At 62.5% G+C, this 23,790-nt stretch overlaps 1 protein-coding gene across 3 annotated transcripts in view; it reads left to right on the top strand.

Moving 5' to 3' along the window:
• Positions 1-23,790, top strand: part of Shank2 (SH3 and multiple ankyrin repeat domains 2) — a 300,166-nt gene that overhangs the window by 262,172 nt on the left and 14,204 nt on the right. The window contains exons 8-14 of one of the 3 annotated variants that reach the window (XM_070009650.1): positions 7,505-7,640; positions 8,207-8,288; positions 8,500-8,519; positions 13,270-13,290; positions 19,604-19,734; positions 22,595-22,706; positions 23,014-23,049. In XM_070009650.1, the coding sequence (XP_069865751.1) occupies positions 7,505-7,640; positions 8,207-8,288; positions 8,500-8,519; positions 13,270-13,290; positions 19,604-19,734; positions 22,595-22,706; positions 23,014-23,049 (538 nt within the window). The remainder of the gene's footprint in view (positions 1-7,504; positions 7,641-8,206; positions 8,289-8,499; positions 8,520-13,269; positions 13,291-19,603; positions 19,735-22,594; positions 22,707-23,013; positions 23,050-23,790) is intronic. The other 2 variants (XM_070009647.1, XM_070009648.1) reach the window with 2 other exon arrangements.

The following is a 23,790-nucleotide window of genomic DNA, read 5'->3' as shown; positions in this document are numbered from 1 at the left end:
TCTCATACTGCCTTTGGCCTCAGACTGTGATGCTCCTACCTCGGCCTCCCGAAGCGTGTCCCACTGGTTTCTGAGACAAGACACTTGGTCCAGGACCTTCCTGTCCCCACCTCCCCTCGCCACGGCTGCCTTCTTATTGCTGAATTTGACTCTTCTTCTGCCTGTGTTTGCAAAGATTCGTATCTCTGGTGTCTTCACCGTATATTTTGCACGACACAGGCTTTTAATTAATGGTCCAGTCTGTCAATCTGCTTTTCCATTTTTACTTTTGGTGTTGTATTTAGACACTCGAAGTCACCTGGGTGTCTCCTACATTATCTTCCAGGAGTTTCTGGCTGTGTGTCCTCCATGTCCGACTGTGATGCACTCGGGTTGCTCTGTGGAAGGTTTAAGGTCCACACCAGCGTCACCCTTTGGACCTGGGGGTCCCGCTGTCTGTCCTGTCCCCCAGGGAACCGCCTTTGCCCCTTGTCAAAGGATCAGTTTCCCCACCATTGGTGTGTTCTGTGGAGCCGTCTGTCCCTCGCGGGGACCCCGCCTGAGGGTCAGGTGGTGTCAGCTCTCGCTGCCCTCCATCAACACTGGGTTTGCTATTTGGGTCTTGGAGCTTTCCCTACCAACTTGGTGAGAATCGGTTGGTTAGTGTCCATGAAATAACAGGCGGGGGGATGGACGTTGGTTTCTTGGAGGCCGGTCCTGTTGATAAGCTGCCCACAAGTGTCCTGGGCACATGATGAGCAGTCAAGACGAAGCCCAAAACAAACACGGCATGAGAAGATGGGAGGAAACACGGTGTGGGGAGGGTGAGGCAGAGAAAATAGATTATTCATTTGCTCCACGAGATCAAAGAAGAAGCTGCCGCCTTGGAGCAAGAACAAAATGCTCCTTTATAAAAGAACACGCAGAGAACAAAATAAAGAGTCCTGGAAATTAGAAATATTAGAGCAGATGTGAATATTTTGATAGATGGACTAAAAGATAAACCAGAGATTATGTAAAACCAAAGGGGAAAGTGAACAAAATGGGACGGCCTGCCGTGCTAGGCAAGGTTTACCTCCAGGGAGGGGTGGGGGGAAACTGAGGAAACGGGACGGGAAAGACCCCCACGGAGGGGCAAACGGCCACCCGGGAAGCCCGGGACGGAGTGAGGCTGCGGGGTCAGGAGGGGCGCAGGCTGAGGGCCACGTGGAAACGAGACACAGTACGTTTGGCGTTCCGGCGACCACGGGGTCTTCACTGATCTGTCCACACGTCCCATCAACCTGAGCCGCCTGCCCCTCCTCAGTCCTGCCAACTTTGCTTTATCCTGTCAAGGCCCTGTTATTAGGGGCATGCGTGTTTCTGATCGCTCCATCCCACTGGTGAATGGCATCGTTTCCCATTAGGTGTGCCTCTTGGTTGCTAATATTTTTTCTTAACAGTTTTGTTGATGTGTAATTCACATATTCTAAGAATGGACCTTTGAAAACACAGAATCCAGTAGGTTTGAGCTAATTTTCAGGTTTACAACCATTAGCACTAGATCGCTTTAGAACTCATCACCTCTAATGAAAGAAAATCTCATGGGGGTTGGAGATGTGGCTCAGTTGGTAGAGCACCAGACCGTGAGCCAAAGTATTAGGTACTGAGTTCAAGTCCAAGACTAGGGCCTGAGAAAAAAAAAGAACACATAAAATCTGGTGCCCATTAAACCATGCGGGGCAGCCGTGGGCACGGCCACCAGCGCGTGTGGGCACACACCTGGGGGGGACCCGGGACACACACCAAGGGGCAGGGGTCCGGGGATGCTGGAACTCTACATTTGACTTTTTTCTAGCTAGAAAACGATTTTTATGTTGGTGGAAGACTTTTATTGATACTAATACAGTCACTCCACCCATGGGCTTTTTCCCTTTATTTACCTTCAACCTCTTGGTCTTCGTGTGGTCTACCTTTCAAGAACATAATTGCTGAGGTTGGTGAGTCTAGACAGTCTGTTTTCCATCCATCTCCGTTTCCCCTTCCCTCTGTCACTGTGGGTTATTGATCTGCTGATGGGGCTTCTGCCTGACCTTCCTCGCGGGTTACCACACACAGCCTGGGCCTCTCCCAGCCCACAGTGTTCGCCCCAAGCCCAAAGCCCTGGAACCACACGCAGGTCACCTGACCCACCGCTGCCTCTTCACGCTCTGCGGTGCGTTGGTGCGTTGCGTCTGAATACTTGTAAACAGTCCACACCATGTGTTCTTTGTCCTAGTCTTTTTTTTTTTGTTAGTTGTGGGGCTCGAACTCGGCCTGGGCGCTGTCCATGCGCTCTTCAGCTCAAGGGGAGCAGCTCAAGGCTTGAGCCACAGTACTACTTCCGGTTTATTGGAGATAAGAGTCTCACAGACTTTTCTGCCCAGGCTGGCTTTGAACCAAGATCCTTAGATCTCAGCCTCCTGAGTTGCTAGGATTACAGGCGTGAGCCACCAGCGTCCAGGTATTGTGAAAATGCCATACAGAGGGGTTACAATTACATGAGCAAGGTAATGAGTACATTTCTTATCAAGCATTGTTGCCTCCTCCTTTGTTTCCCCTTCCCACCCCCCCATCCCCCCATCCCCCCTTCCCCCCCCCTCAGCCCCTGGCCAAAGTTGTAAAGTTCATATTTTGACATAATGTCTTGTACAGCTCACTTTGTCCTACTCCTATTTTAATCAAGAAGGAAAGCAATCTTCTACTTAACGTCTGACCGTTTTTATGCCTCCTCGGACACCTTTTCTGGGGCACTGTGGGCACTGGAAGCGAGCTCTGTCGCCCGCCCCGCCCCACCCCGCCCCTCCTTAGAGTGCTCATGTACCGCCCACACATAACTTGGTTCTTTATTGGTGAAGGTCTTAGTTTGCCTTCATTCTTTCAAGGTATTTTAAGCAGACATAGAAAGTTCTTTCACACACTAAGAGGTTATGCCACTGTCTTCCGGCCTGCATTTTTCTGCTGTTGTTTTCTTCTGTGCCAGTCCTGAGGTTTGAACTTGGGGCCTGGGTGCTGCTCCCAAGCTTTTTGTGCTCAAAGCGAGCGAGCACTCTACCACCTGAACTACAGCTCCACTTCTGGCTTTTTGGTCTTTAATTGGATTTGAGTCTCGTGGAAGGGTTAGGGATTTAGCTCAGTGGAAGAGCACTTGCCTGGAAAGAGCAAGGCCCTGAGTTCGAGCCTCAGCTCTGAAAAAAAAAAAAAGTCATAGAGTTTCTTGCCCAGGGTGGCTTCAAACTGCAGTCCTCAGGTCGCAGCCTCCTGAGCAGCTAGGATCACAGGCATGACCACCAGAGCCAGCGCCAGCCTGCAGTGGCAGATGGAAAGTCATGGTGGCTTTAAGATCCCCACCTGGACACCTGGACCCTGGCTTTCAGCAAACTCACTAAAATGTGTCTACCCGTGCGCTTCTGTCTTGTTCAGACTTGCTGAGCTTCTTGGATCTGTGGATTTATTTCACCAAATAGAGGACATCTGGGGCCCATTGTTTCCCCAAGTTTTCAGTGACTTATTTCTCTCCTTCTGAAATCATTATGTTGAAGCTGTGTTGTCCCATGCATCCAAACCACTGTTGATTTCTTCAAAGCTCTTCTTCCTCCCCTCCTCCTCTTCCTCCTCCACCCCTCTTCTCCCTTTCTCCTTCCATCCTCTTCCCCCTCCTCCTTTCCTTCCTCCTCTCTTCCCTCTTCCCCTCCCCCTCCTCCCTCTTCCTCCTCTCCCTCTTCTCCCCTCTTCCCGTTCTCCTCCTCCTCTCTTCCTCCTTCCCTCCTCCTCCTCTCCCCTCCTCCTCCTCTCTTCCTCCTTCCCTCTTCTTCCTCTCCCCTCCCCCCGCCTCCAGCTTGGGTGGGTTCTGTGGCATCACTGGCTCTTAGGCCTGTTGTTCCTATTCTGTTCTCAGGCTCACCCACTGCATCTTTAAATTCTCACAGGTTGTATTTCTTAGTTCTACTACTTACATCTAGTTATTTCATTGCTGATGTTTCCCTTTATTCATTCTCTTTTCCTTTACCTAATTAAGTATTGTTATGGTAAGTTCTTTGTCTGAGGGTTCCCCGGTCCAGGGCATCCGCGGGTTCAGGGCCTGGACGTGTCCTGGGTGTGTGGCAGCTCTGTCCTCGGCCACGTTTCCGCGTGATGAGACTCCCGCTGCAAGCTGGCTGCCCTGCAAGGGCAGCGGCTCACATTTCCATCTGAGTGCTTCAGCCTCACCTCCAAGATGCCCTGGTTTACCCTAGACTCGCAGACATAAACCAGAGACCCAGGAAAGCCTGTCCGCAGTGCGCAGCGCACGCCTTCCATCTCTCTTGGCTGAGACACCCTCCCCCCTCGGTCTTCTGAGTGCTGTGGCCACCCTGGCTGTCTCGTCCAACTTCACAGGTTCCCTCTGGTGAGCTTTGGCGAGGGCCCTGGTCTGAGGAGGGCGCTTACTGAGGCCCTCGTCTGGAAGCTGCCTGCTTTGCTCAGACTCCAAAGCCTTTGAAGAGTGCTCCCATTTGGGTCGGGGGGGGGGGGGTGGAGAACTGTGTTTTGTTCAGACTCTGTCCTTGTTACCTGCAGAGGAATTAGTACTAGAAGCTTCTTTTAACCTCAAGCCTCGAATTTTTATACCCAGCCAAAGTGCCAACTGTTACAGTAAAGCCACTGTCACATTGTGGTGTATGTTGAAAACAATCCTCATACTGGGAGTTTAGGGGATATCTTCTGTCTAAGCAAGGCTGTGTGAATGTGTATACACATGGGCCGGGCTTCAGAGAAGGCCACGTCCTGAGATGGCAGCCATGGGACAACAGGCCTCAAACACAGAATACAACCACTCAGAGCAAACCAGAAGACTTGGGGAGAAATTTCTTCAGGAAAAAGACAAATTTAAAATACCTAGTGGAGTTGAGGGTTTTGAAGAGATTCACATAATTAGAGAACTGTTTGGATTTGAATTACTGTTAAGTACACAGAAAATTAAGCCAATTATTTTGCTCCATAGGAAAAATGTGCAGGAAAAGACAAAGTACTCACAGTAAACTGTATGGCTTCACTATGAATGGGTGCTGCATGGCCAGGGTGGAAGCCTGAAGGTTGGTGTAGTTAAAACGCTGATGGACAGCAGTGCTGGGAAGTGGGGGAGGGCCAGGGGCAGGAGGCTCGCACCTGTCACCCCAGCTTCTCACCAAGCTGAGGTCTGATCCCCAGCATCAGGCTTCGGGACACTTGGGGACATTTTGCTGACCACTTCCGACTGCACTGGGGCAGTGGGGAATGAGGGGGTCCATGTCACGTTCACCACCTGGTAGACGTTCACCTGTGGTCTGACAGAGCAGGCAGCGCAGTGACAAATGGGGTGGGCAGCTGCCCCCAGCACTGTGTGACCCGCTGCCCGCCGCCCGCCCCTCCACAGAGGAGCCGCCAGTGCCAGCCCTTCCCAGGGAGTCCGAGTGCACCATGCCTGTGCTCTGGGTGTCGCAGCAAGTCAGAAGCAACAGCCCAGGTGACACCAGGACTCAGCTCAAGACCAGCCATGTGCCGAGTTCATTTCATCCCTTTCCAACTTAACGCAGATAGCACCCAAGGCAGCGGTGGCTGATGGGGTCACCAGCCCTCCCCGCCAGGCCCACGGCAGCACACGCAGCCCAAGTCGGAGGCCTCCCCACGGTGGGGTGGGTGGAGATGGGCTCTGACCTTCCTGTGTGCAAGCCTGACCGCTGACAAGCCCCCAGCGCTGCATGTGCACTGGAGCATGGCTGGGCGGGGTTCCGGCCCTGGAGGCTTGGATGGACAGAAGGCACGGAGGGCCACTGGCACCGTCTGTCCTCTCCCAGCTGCAGCCTGGCTGGGGACACAGCACAGGGCACCTCCTGCTCTGTGGGGGGGGTGGGGAAGCACCTCGTCGCGTGGCCTTCTCCAGGGCAGCCCCTCCCTCCTGCCCCACGAGGGCACCAGGGAAGGCCAGGGTGCAGAGTCACGTGGCGCCATCCTGGCTGTGGGACGCGGCGGGCGTGGCATGGCACAGCAGGGCTGGCCTGTCCCGCGCTGCGCATGGCAGACGTTGTCCCCCGTGGCTCTGGCTCCAGCTGTGGCTTGGGGGGATGGCTGCTCCTGAGCACACCAGGTTAGGCGGACAGCAGCTCATGGGAGGGCCAGGACGGGGCTCCGGGCCTGTCCAGCCCCCGCGGGGCTATGCAGACCTCAGGCCCTGGCACCCCCTCCGCGGCGGCACTGGACTGGACGCCGGGCCGTCTACCGCAGGGTCGGGACTCTGTGAGGCTCCCTGAACAGTGCTCCCCCGCCGTGTGAGGGTGCTCCAGACAGGTCAGTCTGAAGCAGCGGCGGCAGCAGTGGCCAGTGAGTGCGGGCTGGAACGTGCCACGTACCCCCAGCTCCCTACCCTGCCTCCGGGCAAAGGCGGCACAGGGGCACAGGGCAGAGAGGCCGGGCATTCGGAACTCGTCCATCTCTCACACGGAGCAGGGAGGGGCCGAGCCTGGATGCGTGGGGAGGGGGGAGGGGCACCTCCACACTGCCTTCCCTCTGGGGAGACTTCAGCTGCCTATTTCTTAATGAGGTCAAAAAGAGCATTCAGCAAAGGGGCAGGGTCCAGCCCTGCCTTTGCTGTGGGATCCTCTGGAATCTGTGTGTGTGTGTGTGTGTGTGTGTGTGCACACGTGTGCGTGCACGCGTGAAGCCCGTGCTCAGGGTCTGGGCTGTCCCTGAGCGTTTTTTGCTCAAGGCCAGTGCTCCGCCCCTTGAGCCAGCTGGCTTTTCTGGGGGTGCTAAATTGGAAATAAGAGTCCCACAGACTTCAAAGAGTCCCCAGGCTTCAAACCGCAATCCTCATAGCTCAGCCTCCTGAATCGCTGGGAAGACAGGCGTGAGCCACAGGCCCGGCCCCTGGCCACTTCTAGCTTTTTGCTAGGTAATTGGAAATAAGGGCGTCACAGACTTTCTTGCCTGGGCCGGCTGCACACTGTGATCCTCAGATCTCAGCCTCCCAAGTAGCCAGGGTTATGGGATGAGCGTGCGCCGCCCAGCTCATCTCTGCCTTCTGGCCCTGCATCCCTTGTCCCAGAAGCACGGAGACACAGCCCACCTCCTGATGCAGCATGGGCTGTGCCTGCCAGCTCCTCAGAGCCAGCCCTCCATGCTATCTCAGGTCTCGGGAGGGAGAAAGGAGGCGCTGGGGAAGGGGCTATGTCAGTGTGATGCGTGCTTCCAAAATACACGGAAAACAAGGGCGGACTGTGTTTCTTTCTCACCGTGAAGATGGAGTGCTGTGCCTGCAGCCCCTGGACATCTCGGGGCGCGGGGGAGACACAGAGACACTGGGGTGTGTGGCCTGGCTGCACTGGGGGGACGCGTGTGGAAGGTGCAGGCTGCAGGCACCCCACCCCTACAGTGAAGCACCCTCCAGAGCCACTGTGGTGTCGGGGCTCCACTTCCCAGTGGGGGACCCCAAATCTCTCTCCACCTGCCCCAGCCGGCCTGCCACCCACCGGCGTGCCCCGTCTGCCCGCAGGTCAACAACGAGAACGTGGTCAAGGTGGGCCACAGGCAGGTGGTGACCATGATCCGCCAGGGCGGCAACCACCTCATCCTCAAGGTCGCCACGGTGACCCGGAGTCTGGACCCTGACGACACTGCCAGGAAGAAAGGTGCGTGCCCCGCAGGGCGCTCCTGGCTCCTGGCGGAGCAGGGGCCTCAAGGCCTGGACACAGGGTCGTGACACTGGCCAGACCGGCCTCCATCCAGGGGACCCTGAGGCTGGGACACTGGGGACAGGGCAGGGGTGGAGGGGCGCGGGCTTCCTCTCCCGGCAGCCCCGTGGCGGCTGGGCCTGGGATAGGGTCTGGAGTGGAGGAAGGGCTAGGGCAGGGAGGCGGCAGGGGCTGGGGTGACTGTGGGACTGGTGGGGTCCCCAGATCCAAGGGCAGCCCCAGCCTTCCCCAGAACTTGCGTTAGCACGAGGGAGGTCTACGCCCTACTGACCTTGGCAGAGCACCACGCAGAGGCCTGCTGCTCCCTCCGCCCGGCCGGTGCCCGGCCGCCCATCCCCAACCCAGCAGCGCCCTTCACCAGGGCGCCCTGTCGCGTTGGCCCCCCTGCGGGCTGCCCCGGAAAACCCAGGCTCTCCCCACCCTGGGGGCAGGGGGCGGCTGAGCCTGTGGGGGTCCCAGGGCTTTGCGGGGGTCCTCACGCCGGCCTTTGTCCACCCATCAAGCTCCGCCGCCTCCAAAGCGGGCACCCACCACAGCCCTCACGCTGCGCTCCAAGTCCATGACAGCGGAGCTGGAGGAGCTCGGTAAGAGCCATTGCCCACGCCCGGCCCTGCGGCCACCAGAGCCCCGCCCCGCCCCGCCCGCCGCATGCCCTGTGCATGGCTGTGCTGCTGGCCTGCCCTCCACCCACCCGCGTGGCGCTGCTGCATGCCCTTTGCCCTCCGCATGCCAGGGGCCTCGTGGGGTGCTGGTATGGTGGGGGTTATCTAACATTGTTTTATTTTGAATTTTTGGGCCTCTCACTAGTGGATAAAGGTAAGCCGCCCCATGGGGTCCCTGATGTCCAGGGCACCCCACTGACCCCACCTCTGCTCGGCCCAGGCCTGCGCCGCCCACCCCACCCCCACCCCCTCCCCCAGCAGCAGGTGTGCCCATGCCCGGGGGATGCAGGAGGCTCTGCACACCGGGTTTCGGGGTGTCCCTTCCCGTGCCTTTAGAGCAGATGGTGCCTGGGGGGGGGGTAAGGGTGAGCAGCAGCCTGGAGCAGGCCACAGGGGGCACGGGCGAGAAAGTGGAGGCAAGCAGGCTGCAGGCCGGCAACAGCGGCCAAGGACCCTGAGCCGCCTGGAGGACACAGAACCAGCGAAAGCACATCCTGGGGCAGCACAGCAGGGCTCCTCTCCCCACCCTGTCCTTCCAGGGCGGGGTCTAACAAGACCCGCCCCCGCCCTTCCGGGGAGGAGTCTAACATGAACACACACACCCCAACCTTCCAGGGCAGAGTCTGAGGCTAGGCAGCAGCGCCCACCCCCTCCCCATCCTCTGCGTGACCCACACCATGTCCTTCCCTTGTGCACCAGGGCTGGGCAGTGGACGCGTCCCGTGTCCTACTCCAGGAGGAGCAGCCCTCACTGGCTCTGCCCGGGGCCTCGGGGTCCACTGATGCATAAGCAAGCAGCACATGTTCATGGGGCTCCACAGAGGCCTCCCAGCCCTCAGCCTCCCCCCTCCCTCTGTGCTCCCAGCCCTCAGCCTCCCTCTGTGCTCCCAGCCCTCAGCCTCCTCCTCCCTCTGTCCTCCCAGCCCTCAGCCTCCCCCCTCCCTCTGTGCTCCCAGCCCTCAGCCTCCCTCTGTCCTCCCAGCCCTCAGCCTCCTCCTCCCTCTGTCCTCCCAGCCCTCAGCCTCCCTCCTCCCTCTGTCCTCCCAGCCCTCAGCCTCCCTCTGTGCTCCCAGCCCTCAGCCTCCCCCCTCCCTCTGTGCTCCCAGCCCTCAGCCTCCCTCTGTGCTCCCAGCCCTCAGCCTCCCTCCTCCCTCTGTCCTCCCAGCCCTCAGCCTCCCTCCTCCCTCTGTGCTCCCAGCCCTCAGCCTCCCTCCTCCCTCTGTCCTCCCAGCCCTCAGCCTCCCCCCTCCCTCTGTGCTCCCAGCCCTCAGCCTCCCTCCTCCCTCTGTGCTCCCAGCCCTCAGCCTCCCTCCTCCCTCTGTGCTCCCAGCCCTCAGCCTCCCTCCTCCCTCTGTGCTCCCAGCCCTCAGCCTCCCCCCTCCCTCTGTGCTCCCAGCCCTCAGCCTCCCTCTGTGCTCCCAGCCCTCAGCCTCCCTCCTCCCTCTGTGCTCCCAGCCCTCAGCCTCCCTCCTCCCTCTGTGCTCCCAGCCCTCAGCCTCCCTCTGTGCTCCCAGCCCTCAGCCTCCCTCTGTCCTCCCAGCCCTCAGCCTCCCTCCTCCCTCTGTCCTCCCAGCCCTCAGCCTCCCTCTGTCCTCCCAGCCCTCAGCCTCCCTCTGTGCTCCCAGCCCTCAGCCTCCTCCTCCCTCTGTCCTCCCAGCCCTCAGCTCCCCCCCCTGTGCTCCCAGCCCTCAGCCTCCTCCTCCCTCTGTCCTCCCAGCCCTCAGCCTCCCTCTGTGCTCCCAGCCCTCAGCCTCCCTCCTCCCTCTGTGCTCCCAGCCCTCAGCCTCCCTCCTCCCTCTGTGCTCCCAGCCCTCAGCCTCCCTCTGTGCTCCCAGCCCTCAGCCTCCCTCTGTCCTCCCAGCCCTCAGCCTCCCTCCTCCCTCTGTCCTCCCAGCCCTCAGCCTCCCTCTGTCCTCCCAGCCCTCAGCCTCCCTCTGTCCTCCCAGCCCTCAGCCTCCCTCCTCCCTCTGTCCTCCCAGCCCTCAGCCTCCCTCTGTCCTCCCAGCCCTCAGCCTCCCTCTGTGCTCCCAGCCCTCAGCCTCCTCCTCCCTCTGTCCTCCCAGCCCTCAGCCTCCCCCCCCTGTGCTCCCAGCCCTCAGCCTCCCTCTGTGCTCCCAGCCCTCAGCCTCCCTCTGTCCTCCCAGCCCTCAGCCTCCCTCTGTTCTCCCAGCCCTCAGCCTCCCCCCTCCCTCTGTGCTCCCAGCCCTCAGCCTCCCCCCCCTGTGCTCCCAGCCCTCAGCCTCCTCCTCCCTCTGTCCTCCCAGCCCTCAGCCTCCCTCTGTGCTCCCAGCCCTCAGCCTCCTCCTCCCTCTGTCCTCCCAGCCCTCAGCCTCCTCCTCCCTCTGTGCTCCCAGCCCTCAGCCTCCCCCCTCCCTCTGTGCTCCCAGCCCTCAGCCTCCCTCTGTGCTCCCAGCCCTCAGCCTCCCCCCTCCCTCTGTCCTCCCAGCCCTCAGCCTCCCTCTGTCCTCCCAGCCCTCAGCCTCCCTCCTCCCTCTGTCCTCCCAGCCCTCAGCCTCCCTCCTCCCTCTGTGCTCCCAGCCCTCAGCCTCCCTCCTCCCTCTGTGCTCCCAGCCCTCAGCCTCCCTCCTCCCTCTGTCCTCCCAGCCCTCAGCCTCCCTCCTCCCTCTGTGCTCCCAGCCCTCAGCCTCCCTCCTCCCTCTGTGCTCCCAGCCCTCAGCCTCCCCCTCCCTCTGTCCTCCCAGCCCTCAGCCTCCCTCTGTCCTCCCAGCCCTCAGCCTCCCTCTGTCCTCCCAGCCCTCAGCCTCCCCCTCCCTCTGTGCTCCCAGCCTTCAGCCTCCCTCCTCCCTCTGTCCTCCCAGCCCTCAGCCTCCCCCCTCCCTCTGTCCTCCCAGCCTTCAGCCTCCCTCCTCCCTCTGTCCTCCCAGCCCTCAGCCTCCCCCTCCCTCTGTCCTCCCAGCCTTCAGCCTCCCTCCTCCCTCTGTGCTCCCAGCCCTCAGCCTCCCTCTGTGCTCCCAGCCCTCAGCCTCCCTCTGTCCTCCCAGCCCTCAGCCTCCCTCCTCCCTCTGTGCTCCCAGCCCTCAGCCTCCCTCCTCCCTCTGTGCTCCCAGCCCTCAGCCTCCCTCTGTGCTCCCAGCCCTCAGCCTCCCTCTGTCCTCCCAGCCCTCAGCCTCCCTCCTCCCTCTGTCCTCCCAGCCCTCAGCCTCCCTCTGTCCTCCCAGCCCTCAGCCTCCCTCTGTCCTCCCAGCCCTCAGCCTCCCTCCTCCCTCTGTCCTCCCAGCCCTCAGCCTCCCTCTGTCCTCCCAGCCCTCAGCCTCCCTCTGTGCTCCCAGCCCTCAGCCTCCTCCTCCCTCTGTCCTCCCAGCCCTCAGCCTCCCCCCCCTGTGCTCCCAGCCCTCAGCCTCCCTCTGTGCTCCCAGCCCTCAGCCTCCCTCTGTCCTCCCAGCCCTCAGCCTCCCTCTGTTCTCCCAGCCCTCAGCCTCCCCCCTCCCTCTGTGCTCCCAGCCCTCAGCCTCCCCCCCCTGTGCTCCCAGCCCTCAGCCTCCTCCTCCCTCTGTCCTCCCAGCCCTCAGCCTCCCTCTGTGCTCCCAGCCCTCAGCCTCCTCCTCCCTCTGTCCTCCCAGCCCTCAGCCTCCTCCTCCCTCTGTGCTCCCAGCCCTCAGCCTCCCCCCTCCCTCTGTGCTCCCAGCCCTCAGCCTCCCTCTGTGCTCCCAGCCCTCAGCCTCCCCCCTCCCTCTGTCCTCCCAGCCCTCAGCCTCCCTCTGTCCTCCCAGCCCTCAGCCTCCCTCCTCCCTCTGTCCTCCCAGCCCTCAGCCTCCCTCCTCCCTCTGTGCTCCCAGCCCTCAGCCTCCCTCCTCCCTCTGTGCTCCCAGCCCTCAGCCTCCCTCCTCCCTCTGTCCTCCCAGCCCTCAGCCTCCCTCCTCCCTCTGTGCTCCCAGCCCTCAGCCTCCCTCCTCCCTCTGTGCTCCCAGCCCTCAGCCTCCCCCTCCCTCTGTCCTCCCAGCCCTCAGCCTCCCCCTCCCTCTGTCCTCCCAGCCCTCAGCCTCCCTCTGTCCTCCCAGCCCTCAGCCTCCCTCTGTCCTCCCAGCCCTCAGCCTCCCCCTCCCTCTGTGCTCCCAGCCCTCAGCCTCCCTCCTCCCTCTGTGCTCCCAGCCCTCAGCCTCCCCCTCCCTCTGTCCTCCCAGCCCTCAGCCTCCCTCTGTCCTCCCAGCCCTCAGCCTCCCTCTGTCCTCCCAGCCCTCAGCCTCCCCCTCCCTCTGTGCTCCCAGCCTTCAGCCTCCCTCCTCCCTCTGTCCTCCCAGCCCTCAGCCTCCCCCCTCCCTCTGTCCTCCCAGCCTTCAGCCTCCCTCCTCCCTCTGTCCTCCCAGCCCTCAGCCTCCCCCCTCCCTCTGTCCTCCCAGCCTTCAGCCTCCCTCCTCCCTCTGTGCTCCCAGCCCTCAGCCTCCCTGCCTCCCTCTGTTCTCCCAGCCCTCAGCCTCCCTCCTCCCTCTGTGCTCCCAGCCCTTGGCCTCCCCCCTCCCTTTGTCCTCTCAGCCCTCAGCCTCCCTCCTCCCTCTGTGCTCCCAGCCCTCAGCCTCCCCCCTCCCTCTGTGCTCCCAGCCCTTGGCCTCCCCACCCCCGCCCTCCCGGTCCCTGGCCTCCCTCTATCCTCCCTCCCTCTGCCTTCCCAGCTGGTCAACCCCAAGCCTGATTTGTGTCCCAGCCTCCCCGCAGAGCCCTCTCCCACCTTGCCCGGGGCCTTCCCTGTCAGGAAGGGAGTCGGTTAGCAGATGAGAAGGAGCTGGAGTGCAGGCACTGGTCCTGGGAGCCCCTCTCCCCACCCCTACACGGTACCCTCCCTGCCTCTGCCATGAGCACCCTGAGTAGAGCAGGGCGAGGCCCTGGGTGCGCGCTGTGGGGGGCTCTCCATCGGCCGTGGCTCACATCGCTCCCCTTTCTGTTTGCAAGCCTCAGTCCGGAAGAAGAAGGGTAAGGGAAGCCAGTGTCTGTCTCCAGTCCTCCTGCCCCTCGCTCCTCAGGAGAAGAGAAACCCCCTTGTGACGGTTGTGTGAAGTCTAGAATGTGCTGTGAGCCTTGCATCCTCTCCCCGTCTCAGGGTTCTGCCCATGGGTCCAGCCCCAAACACCACCCCTGTCCCCGTCCCCGTCCCCATCTGCTTGGCTTCTGTCTGTGTGTCCCCTGGGCTGTCGGGACATCTTGCCTGAGCTGGCTGGGAAGCCCTGAGGACCTCGGAGCCCAGGAGGAGCGCGTGTGTGGCGGGCAGTGGCGGTCAAGGCTCAGCCTGCTGCCAGGAAGCGGCTCTGACTGCTCTCCCCTGCCTGCCCGACCCGGCTCCCGGCTCAGGACACTGGGTCCACAGCCCGAGCACGCACACACCCAGAGCCCCCCACAGGATTGAGAATGATTGAGAATGCGGCTGGCTGCCTGCCTGTGAGCTCAGCTCAGCCAGGCACTGACACCACAGCGGGAGGGGCTGGAGCAGTCAGGTCACACACTACAGGAAGAAGGCCGCACGGCTACCTGCTACCTCCTCCCCTCCTCCCCCGCTCCCCACCACCCCACCTCCAGGCAGGGAGCGGCTGAAGGCCCGTGCAGCCCCTCCTTTCTGGCGGGCAGCAGCAGATTGCCAGCCTTGGAGGGGGCCCTGCCTGGCGGGGGATGCGCTGGCTGCTTTCTGGAGTTTCCTCTCTAGGTGCTCTCTAACCTGAGGGGCCTGCAACCCCAGGCCCAACGCCAGCTCCCACCTCCCTGACAACAATGTGCCCCACAGAGCGGGCCCAGGGAAGCAGCACACAGGACCCAGGGCAGAGAGGGTGCCAGGGCGCGGGGCCGCCTGCCCGCCCCTTCCCCCCCCAGCAGAGGGTGGGCTCAGAGGGCCGAGTCTCGGAGATGGGACCCCACTTTCTGTTTGAACACAGAATGTGGTCCACACATTGGAGCTGGACGCCCTGCCCCAGGCTGCCCCCCCTCCTCAGGAGGCCTGCGAACAGGAAACGGCCCTGGCCTCTCGGCTCATGCTGCAGAGCATGTCTCCCAAAGTCTATGCCCAGCAGAACCTACAAAGGGGACCTTACTGAAATAGGCCTTTGCCAAGACGGAGTCCCACAGAGTAAGCAGAGGCCGTCCTGCCGGTGCGAGGAAGGAGGCCTGCGCAGACCCTGCCGCCACCGCCGGCAGTAGGAGGAGCAGAGCCTCCTCACGGCTGCGGGACTGAGAGGGGGCGGGCGGGCCTGCCCCGTCCTGCGACCTGTCCTGTGGCCTGCGACAAGTCCCCCCTCTCCCCGGGGGCACACACTGACTGGACGCTGACACCCTGAGCTCAACAAGACGAGGACGCACACCAGCCAGGGCGGCGCTGGCAGCGGAGGGTGTGGGACCATGACCTCTGACCTGCTGGGCTGGTGTGGCTGGTGCCCGCAGGGCAACTGGGCCCAGCACCCGGGGCTGTGGCGTCTCTGGCTTGCTCCTGGAAGTGGCACTCTCATCCCAAGATAGGCACAAGGGCACTGGACTGTAGGTGAGCAAGAGAAGTGAGCCGTGGGCAGAGCGCAGGCCGTGGGCAGAGCACAGGCCGTGGGCAGAGCCGGGCCGTGGGCAGAGCGCAGGCCGTGGGCAGAGCGCAGGCCGTGGGCAGAGCCGGGCCGTGGGCAGAGCCGGGCCGTGGGCAGAGCCGGGCCGTGGGCAGAGCGCAGGCCGTGGGCAGAGCCGGGCCGTGGGCAGAGCGCAGGCCGTGGGCAGAGCGCAGGCCGTGGGTAGAGCCGGGCCGTGGGCAGAGCGCAGGCCGTGGGCAGAGCCGGGCCGTGGGCAGAGCGCAGGCCGTGGGCAGAGCGCAGGCCGTGGGCAGAGCCGGGCCGTGGGCAGAGCCGGGCCGTGGGCAGAGCCGGGCCGTGGGCAGAGGCGGGCCGTGGGCAGAGCGCAGGCCGTGGGCAGAGCGCAGGCCGTGGGCAGAGCGCAGGCCGTGGGCAGAGCCGGGCCGTGGGCAGAGCGCAGGCCGTGGGCAGAGCCGGGCCGTGGGCAGAGCGCAGGCCGTGGGCAGAGCGCAGGCCATGGGCAGAGCCGGGCCGTGGGCAGAGCGCAGGCCGTGGGCAGAGCGCAGGCCGTGGGCAGAGCGCAGGCCGTGGGCAGAGCCGGGCCGTGGGCAGAGCCGGGCCGTGGGCAGAGCCGGGCCGTGGGCAGAGCGCAGGCCGTGGGCAGAGCGCAGGCCGTGGGCAGAGCCGGGCCGTGGGCAGAGCGCAGGCCGTGGGCAGAGCCGGGCCGTGGGCAGAGCGCAGGCCGTGGGCAGAGCGCAGGCCGTGGGCAGAGCCGGGCCGTGGGCAGAGCGCAGGCCGTGGGCAGAGCGCAGGCCGTGGGCAGAGCCGGGCCGTGGGCAGAGCGCAGGCCGTGGGCAGAGCGCAGGCCGTGGGCAGAGCCGGGCCGTGGGCAGAGCCGGGCCGTGGGCAGAGCCGGGCCGTGGGAAGAGCGCAGGCCGTGGGCAGAGCCGGGCCGTGGGCAGAGCCGGGCCGTGGGCAGAGCGCAGGCCGTGGGCAGAGCGCAGGCCGTGGGCAGAGCCGGGCCGTGGGCAGAGCGCAGGCCGTGGGCAGAGCGCAGGCCGTGGGCAGAGCCGGGCCGTGGGCAGAGCCGGGCCGTGGGCAGAGCGCAGGCCGTGGGCAGAGCGCAGGCCGTGGGCAGAGCGCAGGCCGTGGGCAGAGCCGGGCCGTGGGCAGAGCCGGGCCGTGGGCAGAGCGCAGGCCGTGGGCAGAGCCGGGCCGTGGGCAGAGCCGGGCCGTGGGCAGAGCGCAGGCCGTGGGCAGAGCGCAGGCCGTGGGCAGAGCGCAGGCCGTGGGCAGAGCCGGGCCGTGGGCAGAGCGCAGGCCGTGGGCAGAGCGCAGGCCGTGGGCAGAGCCGGGCCGTGGGCAGAGCTCAGGCCGTGGGCAGAGCGCAGGCCGTGGGCAGAGCCGGGCCGTGGGCAGAGCGCAGGCCGTGGGCAGAGTGCAGGCCGTGGGCAGAGCCGGGCCGTGGGCAGAGCGCAGGCCGTGGGCAGAGCCGGGCCGTGGGCAGAGCCGGGCCGTGGGCAGAGCGCAGGCCGTGGGCAGAGCGCAGGCCGTGGGCAGAGCCGGGCCGTGGGCAGAGCGCAGGCCGTGGGCAGAGCGCAGGCCGTGGGCAGAGCCGGGCCGTGGGCAGAGCGCAGGCCGTGGGCAGAGCGCAGGCCGTGGGCAGAGCGCAGGCCGTGGGCAGAGCCAGGCCTTGTCCTGCGCACTCTGGAGCACCGGCCCTGTGACCCTCACGTGAGCACCTCAGGTCTGCAGACTGCGTCCTGGAGGAAGTGAAGTGCTCTCCTCCCACAGCCGCGCGCTCCGCATGAAAAGCAGCAAGCGGGACCAGGCCCCGGGCAAGGATTCATGATGCCCCTCACACCTCCACTCACCTCCTCCAACTTGCTCTGGAGTGCCTGCCTGCCAGGCCAAGGGGGAGCAGGCCCCAAACCACTGCCCCCCGCGGGAGACGCCGCGTGCCAGCCCAGACTTTGCAGGCGGTGCGTGGTCTGCTGCCACCCGAGAAGCAGATTTACAGCTTCCGAAGGGGCCCAGCTGGAAGCTTGCCCCGAGCTCAGCTGCCCAAGAGGAGCTCTGTTCCTCAGTGTGCCAGACCTGCTCCCCCAGGTACCAAGGTCCTGGCTGCCAGCCGCCAGGTGAGCTTGAGCCCGACCTTCCCCGGAAGACCACTGTGTCTCAGGCCTCCACCACCGCTCCAGCCGATAACCTCCCTCCCAGGAGCCCAGCCCCAGCTGCCACCTGGAGCCACGGAGCTCAACCAAGGCCCCAGCAAGGCCAGCAGCCCCGTTCCCTTGCCTTCTGCAGCTCACGCACTGACTGGGGTGTCTCTGTCGGAAGCCCCGTTGCTCTGTCAGACTCCAGTCCCCCCACCCCGCCCCCAGCGCTGGGGCCCCGCTCAGTCTCCCTAGGCAGAAGGTCAGGACCAGCACGTTGATGAGAGGCGGTAGTTCCCGGGGCTCTCTGAAGAAGTGGACAGGGCTCCCCAGTTCCGGGGAGACGTCGCCCTTCCTCAGAGAGAAACATGCGGGGGCCACCAGTGGCTGCACGTCTCCTGACGCGACCAGCACCCACGACCCAAGCCAGCCGTGCCACGGCACTGGCCCCAACGGTCAGCCAGGCGCCCCTGAGCCCGGGCAGGGGAGAGCAAGGCCCGGCTGCCAGGGGTGGCAGAGCAGGGGAGAAGATGGGCACAGAGCTTGTTCAACCCAGCCATTGGCATACACAGAGGCCAGCCCAGAACCAAGGGCGTGGCTTCATGGAAGAAGCAGATGCCAGGATGGGAAGAGGATGGAGGCAGGCGGGTGCGGCCTGCGCAGCACAGTGGGCAGGCAGTGAGCTGGCCCAGCAGCAGGAGGCGGGCCCGGACACCCAGCAGAGGCCAGAGGCCGTGTGTGGGGAGGGCCGGGGGACCTCGGAGCCCAATCAGCTGGAGTTGGCTGAGCACAGAGCGGGGCCAGAGGCTGCCAGCCTGCCACATTACAGGAGGGCAGCAGAGGCTGCTTAAGGAATCTTTGCCACCTGTTGCTGGCAAGTGAAACAGGGACATGGTCCAGTGTCAGCAAACATCTTTCCCAAAGGACCAGCCCGTGAGCTCGTGGGTCCACAGCCGTGTGGCCGCTCCAGTGCCTCCGCCCTGCTCAGAGGGCGCTGCCCTCACCTGTGCACCCCTGGAGCCCGGAGTCCCGTCTGGCAGGAGCCAGAGGGGCTGTGATGGGCACTGGCTCGTCCCCTCCGCCCCTCACCGTGGGGACCTCAGGTCTTCCTCACCATCCTAGGGGACGACAAGGCAGCGGGGTTGGGGGGGGACAGGGAGGCTGCCGGTGGCCAGCTCCTCCAGAAGTGGCCATCGAAGAGCCACTTCCATGGCTCCCTGAACACCACAGACATATAACCAGTGCTCACTTCACAGGGAGCCACCTGATCCCTGCAATGGGCTGGGGTTTCCCAGGAGAAGGCCTTGAGCTTGCAGAAAGAACATTCCAGATGGTCTGCTCCTCCTGCCCTCTGCGGGCGCATGGGAGTGCCCGCAGCACGGCTCTGCACGGACTCCATCTGGGGTCATTTAGGGCCCTGCAGGGCACATAAGGCTGGACACTGGCGCGCGGATCTCAGCCTGAGACAGGGCCTTTGCCACATCGAGTCTCCCCAAGACAACGCCTACCATCAATCAGGCAGCTCCAGAACACGCCCCACCTTTCAAGTTAGAAAACATGGCTTAAATGTTCATTATATATATATATATATATTTCTTTAATTTCTAAGGATTACCTAAGCCTTTGGTTTCCCTGAGAACTGGGAATGTTCTAGTGTAAGGAAAATAAATGGTAGTTCTGTGTGTGTGTGTGTGTGTGTGTGCATGTACGTGCACACATGCACACATGAACCTGGGCTGTCTGTGGCCCAGCCCGGGGCACAGGGTTCTTATCTTGGAAACTGCATTTGATTACAAAAGGGAACCCCATTTCTGAGTCTTCTATTTTAATTCTACAAGTTGAAGCTAGGTGCTGGTGGCTCACACCTGTAATCCTAGCTACTCAGGAGGCTGAGATCTGAGAATGGTGTTCAGAGTTCAAAGTCAGCCCAGCAGGAAAGTTTGCGAGAACCGTTAACTCCACTTAACCACCAAAAACACCCAGTAGTGGCACTGTGGCTGGAGTGGTAGAGTGCGCTAGTCTTGAGCAAAAACTCAGAGACAGCACCCAGGCCCTTAGTTCAAGCCCCTGGACACACACACACACACACACACACACACACACACACATACACACACACACACATATACACACTCCACAAATGGAGCCTGGCATGGTGATATAGCCCTATAATCCCAGTTCTCAAGAAGTAGGATCACAAGTTCAGAGCCAGCCTATGCTACAGAGCAAGACCTGATCTCAAAAAAAGAAAACAATCCAAAAAGTGGATAAGGCAGACCCTGGCATGAGGTCATTGACCCCGCTGAGGCAGTGGAGAGACTCTGCTCCCGGCTCTGGTGACGTAGCAGCTGCAAAGGGGCGGGCTGAGCTGCTGAGGCCCGCCGCCATCCCACCTGCATGTGCCCCTCTGGCAGGCGCGGTCCGGTCACGGGGCCCTACTGGATGCGTGTGGCTGAGAAAGATGCATGCATGCGCCCCACGTGATCTGCCTGCTTGCAGCTCCAGGCGCTGGAGCTGTCGCTGCTCTTTTGCATTCTAACCAAGCCAGACCTCCTGGAGGCAGTGGCCGCTCCAAATCCTCTCCGTCTATTGCAGACAAACCAGAAGAGATTATCCCAGCCCCCAAGCCCTCGCGGACTGCCGAGAATGTAGCCATGGAGTCGAGAGTGGCGACCATTAAGCAGAGGCCCACCAGCCGGTGCTTCCCAGCGGTCTCCGATATGAATGTGAGTAGCCTGCCCTGGAGCTAGAGATGGCGCTCTGGGGGCCCTGGAGGGCAGACAGATGGACTTCACATCTGCGGGAGGGGGACAGGCGGACTTTGCGTGGGTGGGAGGCAGGCTCAGCAGTCCATGTCACAACCCCTCCCCACGCAGGCTCAGAGCCCAGATCCCTGCAGCCACAGACACGTGCCCTTGTCCAATGTAAGCCACAGTGGGGGCCGGGGGCCAGTGCCTCACGCTTCTACTCCTAACTTCTCAGAAGGATCATGGCTCAAAGCTAAGCCAGGCTAGGAAAGTCTATGAGGCTCTTATCTCCAATAAACAATCCAAAAAAGTTGTAAGTAGGGCTGTGGATCAAGTAGTACAGCACTAGCCTTGAGCAGAAGCAGCTCAGGGACAGAGTCTAGGCTTTGAGTTCAAACTTCAGGACTGGCAAAAACAACACCAACAAAACCACCATAGTGGGGGACCCAGTCCATTCTAAGCCTTTGTCCTGCCAGCCTGGGCAGCTCAGCCACTGCACCCCAAGCCTTGCGGGCATCTATCATGGGCCATCTGAACGTGGACCGGGAGCTATGGGAGGCTCCTCAGACAGGGCTCGGGGCGCCTTGCCTGCGCAGACCTCGGAGCCCATCCCTGACAGCACGCGTGGCCCTCTGCAGGCAGAGTCCCCCACAGACATTTGGTTGGGGCTCTGGGTGACAGAACAGGGGCTGCCTCTTACCTCACGCTTCACCATGCCAGGGCACCAGGCGCCAGCTCAGAGCCTGTGCCCGTGCTGGGCCCCCGGCCCTAGGCCGTGGGCACCATCCCATAAGGAAGGGATGGTGCTGCCCAGCAGCTCCTTTGGGCAAGTCCTGGGCCTGGGCGAGGTCACGCAGACCCCTGCACCCCAGGGCTTCTGGTGCAGCCCTTTCTGCCCCTCGTGGGGCCAGACCCAAACACTAGCTCTTTCTATTTGCTTTCTATTTGCTTTGCCTCCGTTTCAAGTTGACTCTGTAGCCTTCCTAAACAACAGCCGCCACAAACTGCATACACTGAATACAAATTTTAGGTGATAGGCATTAAAACCACTGCTACTGAAGACACTGGAGTGTCACCTCGGGCTCCTCCCCTCAACCTCAGGATTCCACAGAGGTACCCCACCTGTCCCTGCTCCCCCAGACCCTGTGGGACTGTGTCCCTGACCTCCTAGCCTCCCCCAGAGGTTAGGGGCCCAGGATGACCTGTCCCTGGGCTGGGGACCCAAGAGCACAGAGACCAACATGTTTCCAACACACCCCAAACCCCACCCCTCCTGCTCCCTCCCGGCACGGTAAGGCAAGCTGGCCAGCAGCCTCGGCCTTGCGGGGAACGAACGCCCCATGAGCGGCGGCTGCACAGGAGTCGGCCTCCAGACCCCCCAGGGTGCCTCCTGAGTAGGACTCAGGGAAGCAGCCAACAATGCCCATCCGCTGCAAGTTGGGTGCTGTGTACCAGAGCAAGCCTGCACCCCAAACAGCCCAGGAACCCTGCTCGCCAGCCAGGAGCCTGGCACCCTGCCACCTCGTTGGGCTTTGTTTTGTTTGGGCAACACTAGGGGTTAAACTCTGACCTCACACGTGACTGCCTTACTCACTCATTTTGCTGGTGCTCTACTACTTGAGGCAGACCTTCGGTTAGGGGGGGTGTGTGTGTGTGTGTGTGTGTGTGTGTGTGTGTGTGTGTGTGTGTGTGTGTGTGTGTGTGTGTGTGTGTGTGTGTGTGTGTGTGTGTGTGTGTGTGTGTGTGTGTGTGTGTGTGTGTGTGTGTGTGTGTGTGTGTGTGTGTGTACACGCAGGTCCTGGGGCTTGAACTCAAAAGCCTGGGTGCTGTCCCTGAGCTTTTATGCTCAAGGCTAGCACTCTACTACTTGAGCCACAGCTCCACTTCCTGCTTTTTTGCTGATTGATCGGGGACAGGAGTGTCGTGGGAAATCAAGACAGGGAAACAGCACCAAGCCTTCCGGGAAGCAGTATTTACTGTGCTCACACTGTCTTCAGCGAGTTTGGACCATAAAGGCTGGAGCCCTAAGAACACAGGGGCTCTGCCTTCTATGCTCCAGCGAGCAGGTTACAGAAGCAAGACGCAAAGCTCATCCACATGGTCAGCGGTGGTCCCACCGGCTGCCCCACCTCTACCTGTCTCCCCTTGGGTCTCTGTTCCCATGTTTCAATTTCTTGTCACTTCAACCCCTTCTCCCTTCTCCAGAACACAGCGCAATGAACTTAGGCAAGTCTGTTCCTTGCCACTCAGCCTTCCTGCTACAAGAATCTCACAACTTATCGTGCCCAGGCTGGTTTTGAACTGTGATCCTCAGATCTCAGCCTCCTGAGTAGCTGGGATGACAGGCGTGAGCCACCATGCCTCGGCTCCAGCCAGGCTCTCGGTTGGCTCCTTTGGAGATGGAGCCTAGCGTACTTTGTGCTATCCTCAACCCATCATCTGGATCTCAGCCTCCTGTGTGCCTGGACTGCAGGCTGACCCTCAGTGCCCAGCACACACTGTTCAGCTTTCTGGAGGAAAATGAAGGTTCTTACATAAGGACTCTGCCAAGGTCAAAGGGCATGTGGGCCAGAATACTGGCCAGGTCTGACCCCACTGCCGCGCCGTGGGACAGCTGGCCTGAGTGGTGTCAGTGTCCGCTGGCTCCCCCGGACGGGCCGGCCGGCACGGCGGGCTGTCAAGGCTGAGGGGAAGGGTGCACAGGGAGCTCTGCCTGGCTGTCAGTGCTGGCCCTGGACAGCCGGGGAGGCCACAGCGACCAGCCCGCCACACCCCAGTCCCCCCCCGGCTGCTGGTCCCAGGATGGGGCCCCGTCTCACCCCAGCTCTCTGGTTTGCAGTCTGTGTACGAACGCCAAGGGATCGCGGTCATGACGCCCACCGTTCCTGGGAGCCCGACAGGCCCGTTTCTGGGCCTCCCTCGAGGCACGATGCGAAGGCAGAAGTCCATAGGTAAGAAGCCTGGCCCGCCCTTGGCCTGCAGCTGCAGTCCCCGGTGCCCCGGGGAGTCCTGGGCCCTGGGCCCCTAGAGCGGCTTGCGCAGACGCCCTCCTCCCCTCGGGTCACCGTGTGAACCCCGAGGGGTGGGAAGCCTTTCTCCCCTGACGGACAGGAAGTCCAGGGTGCTTTCTCTAATCTAGAAGCCAGGTCATGTGTGACAGTCCCCGCAGGTGGAGAGGGTGGTGTGGAAGGAGGGAAGGTGGAGGGTGGGAGGGCAGCAGGCAGGGTGAACAGACTCCCTACGGTCCCCATTTCCTAGGACAAGCTCAAGAAGCAGACTTCTCCAGGCAGCCGGGTCAGTTCTTGAATGCAAATGAAACTGTGCCCTGTGTGTTGCAGAAAGCAGCTTGCCTCTCTCGCTCACACCCCTGACCCCCACCGACGCGGGGGCAGGCCAAACGAAGCCCGACCCCCAGAGACGGTCCCTTTGGTGGAAGCTACCAATAACCTCCCTAGCAGCCCAGGCCACTGCCATTCCCGGTAGAACTTGTGGTGGGAAAGAGGTGTTATGTGCGGCTCTGCCTCAGCTCTGGCTCAATGCCAGCCCAGGCCAGTCCAGGCCAGTCCCAGTCCAGCCCAGGCCAGTCCAGCCCAGTCCCAGTCCAGCCCAGTCCAGCCCAGGCCAGTCCAGCCCAGTCCCAGTCCAGACCAGTCCCAGTCCAGCCCAGTCCCAGGCCAGTCCAGCCCAGTCCAGCCCAGTCCAGACCAGTCCCAGACCAGCCCAGGCTAGCCCCAGGCCAATCCCAGGCCAGTCCCAGGCCAGTCCAGACCAGTCCAGCCCAGTCCCAGACCAGCCCAGGCTAGCCCCAGGCCAATCCCACACCAGTCTGAGAGCAGTTCCAGGCCAGTCCAGACCAGTCCCAGTCCAGCCCAGTCCAGCCCAGTCCCAGACCAGCCCAGGCTAGCCCCAGGCCAATCCCAGGCCAGTCCCAGGCCAGTCCAGACCAGCCCAGCCCAGCCCAGTCCAGCCCAGACCAGCCCAGGCCAGCCCCAGGCCAATCCCAGGCCAGTCCCAGGCCAGTCCAGCCCAGTCCCA

The sequence above is a fragment of the Dipodomys merriami genome, unplaced genomic scaffold (assembly GCF_024711535.1).
Source record: "Dipodomys merriami isolate MVZ:Mamm:240054 unplaced genomic scaffold, mDipMer1.0.p SCAF_78, whole genome shotgun sequence".
Taxonomy (NCBI): Eukaryota; Metazoa; Chordata; class Mammalia; order Rodentia; family Heteromyidae; genus Dipodomys; species Dipodomys merriami.
The sequence above is the reverse complement of the archived record's forward strand: the minus strand, read 5'-3'. Positions and strand labels throughout refer to the sequence as shown.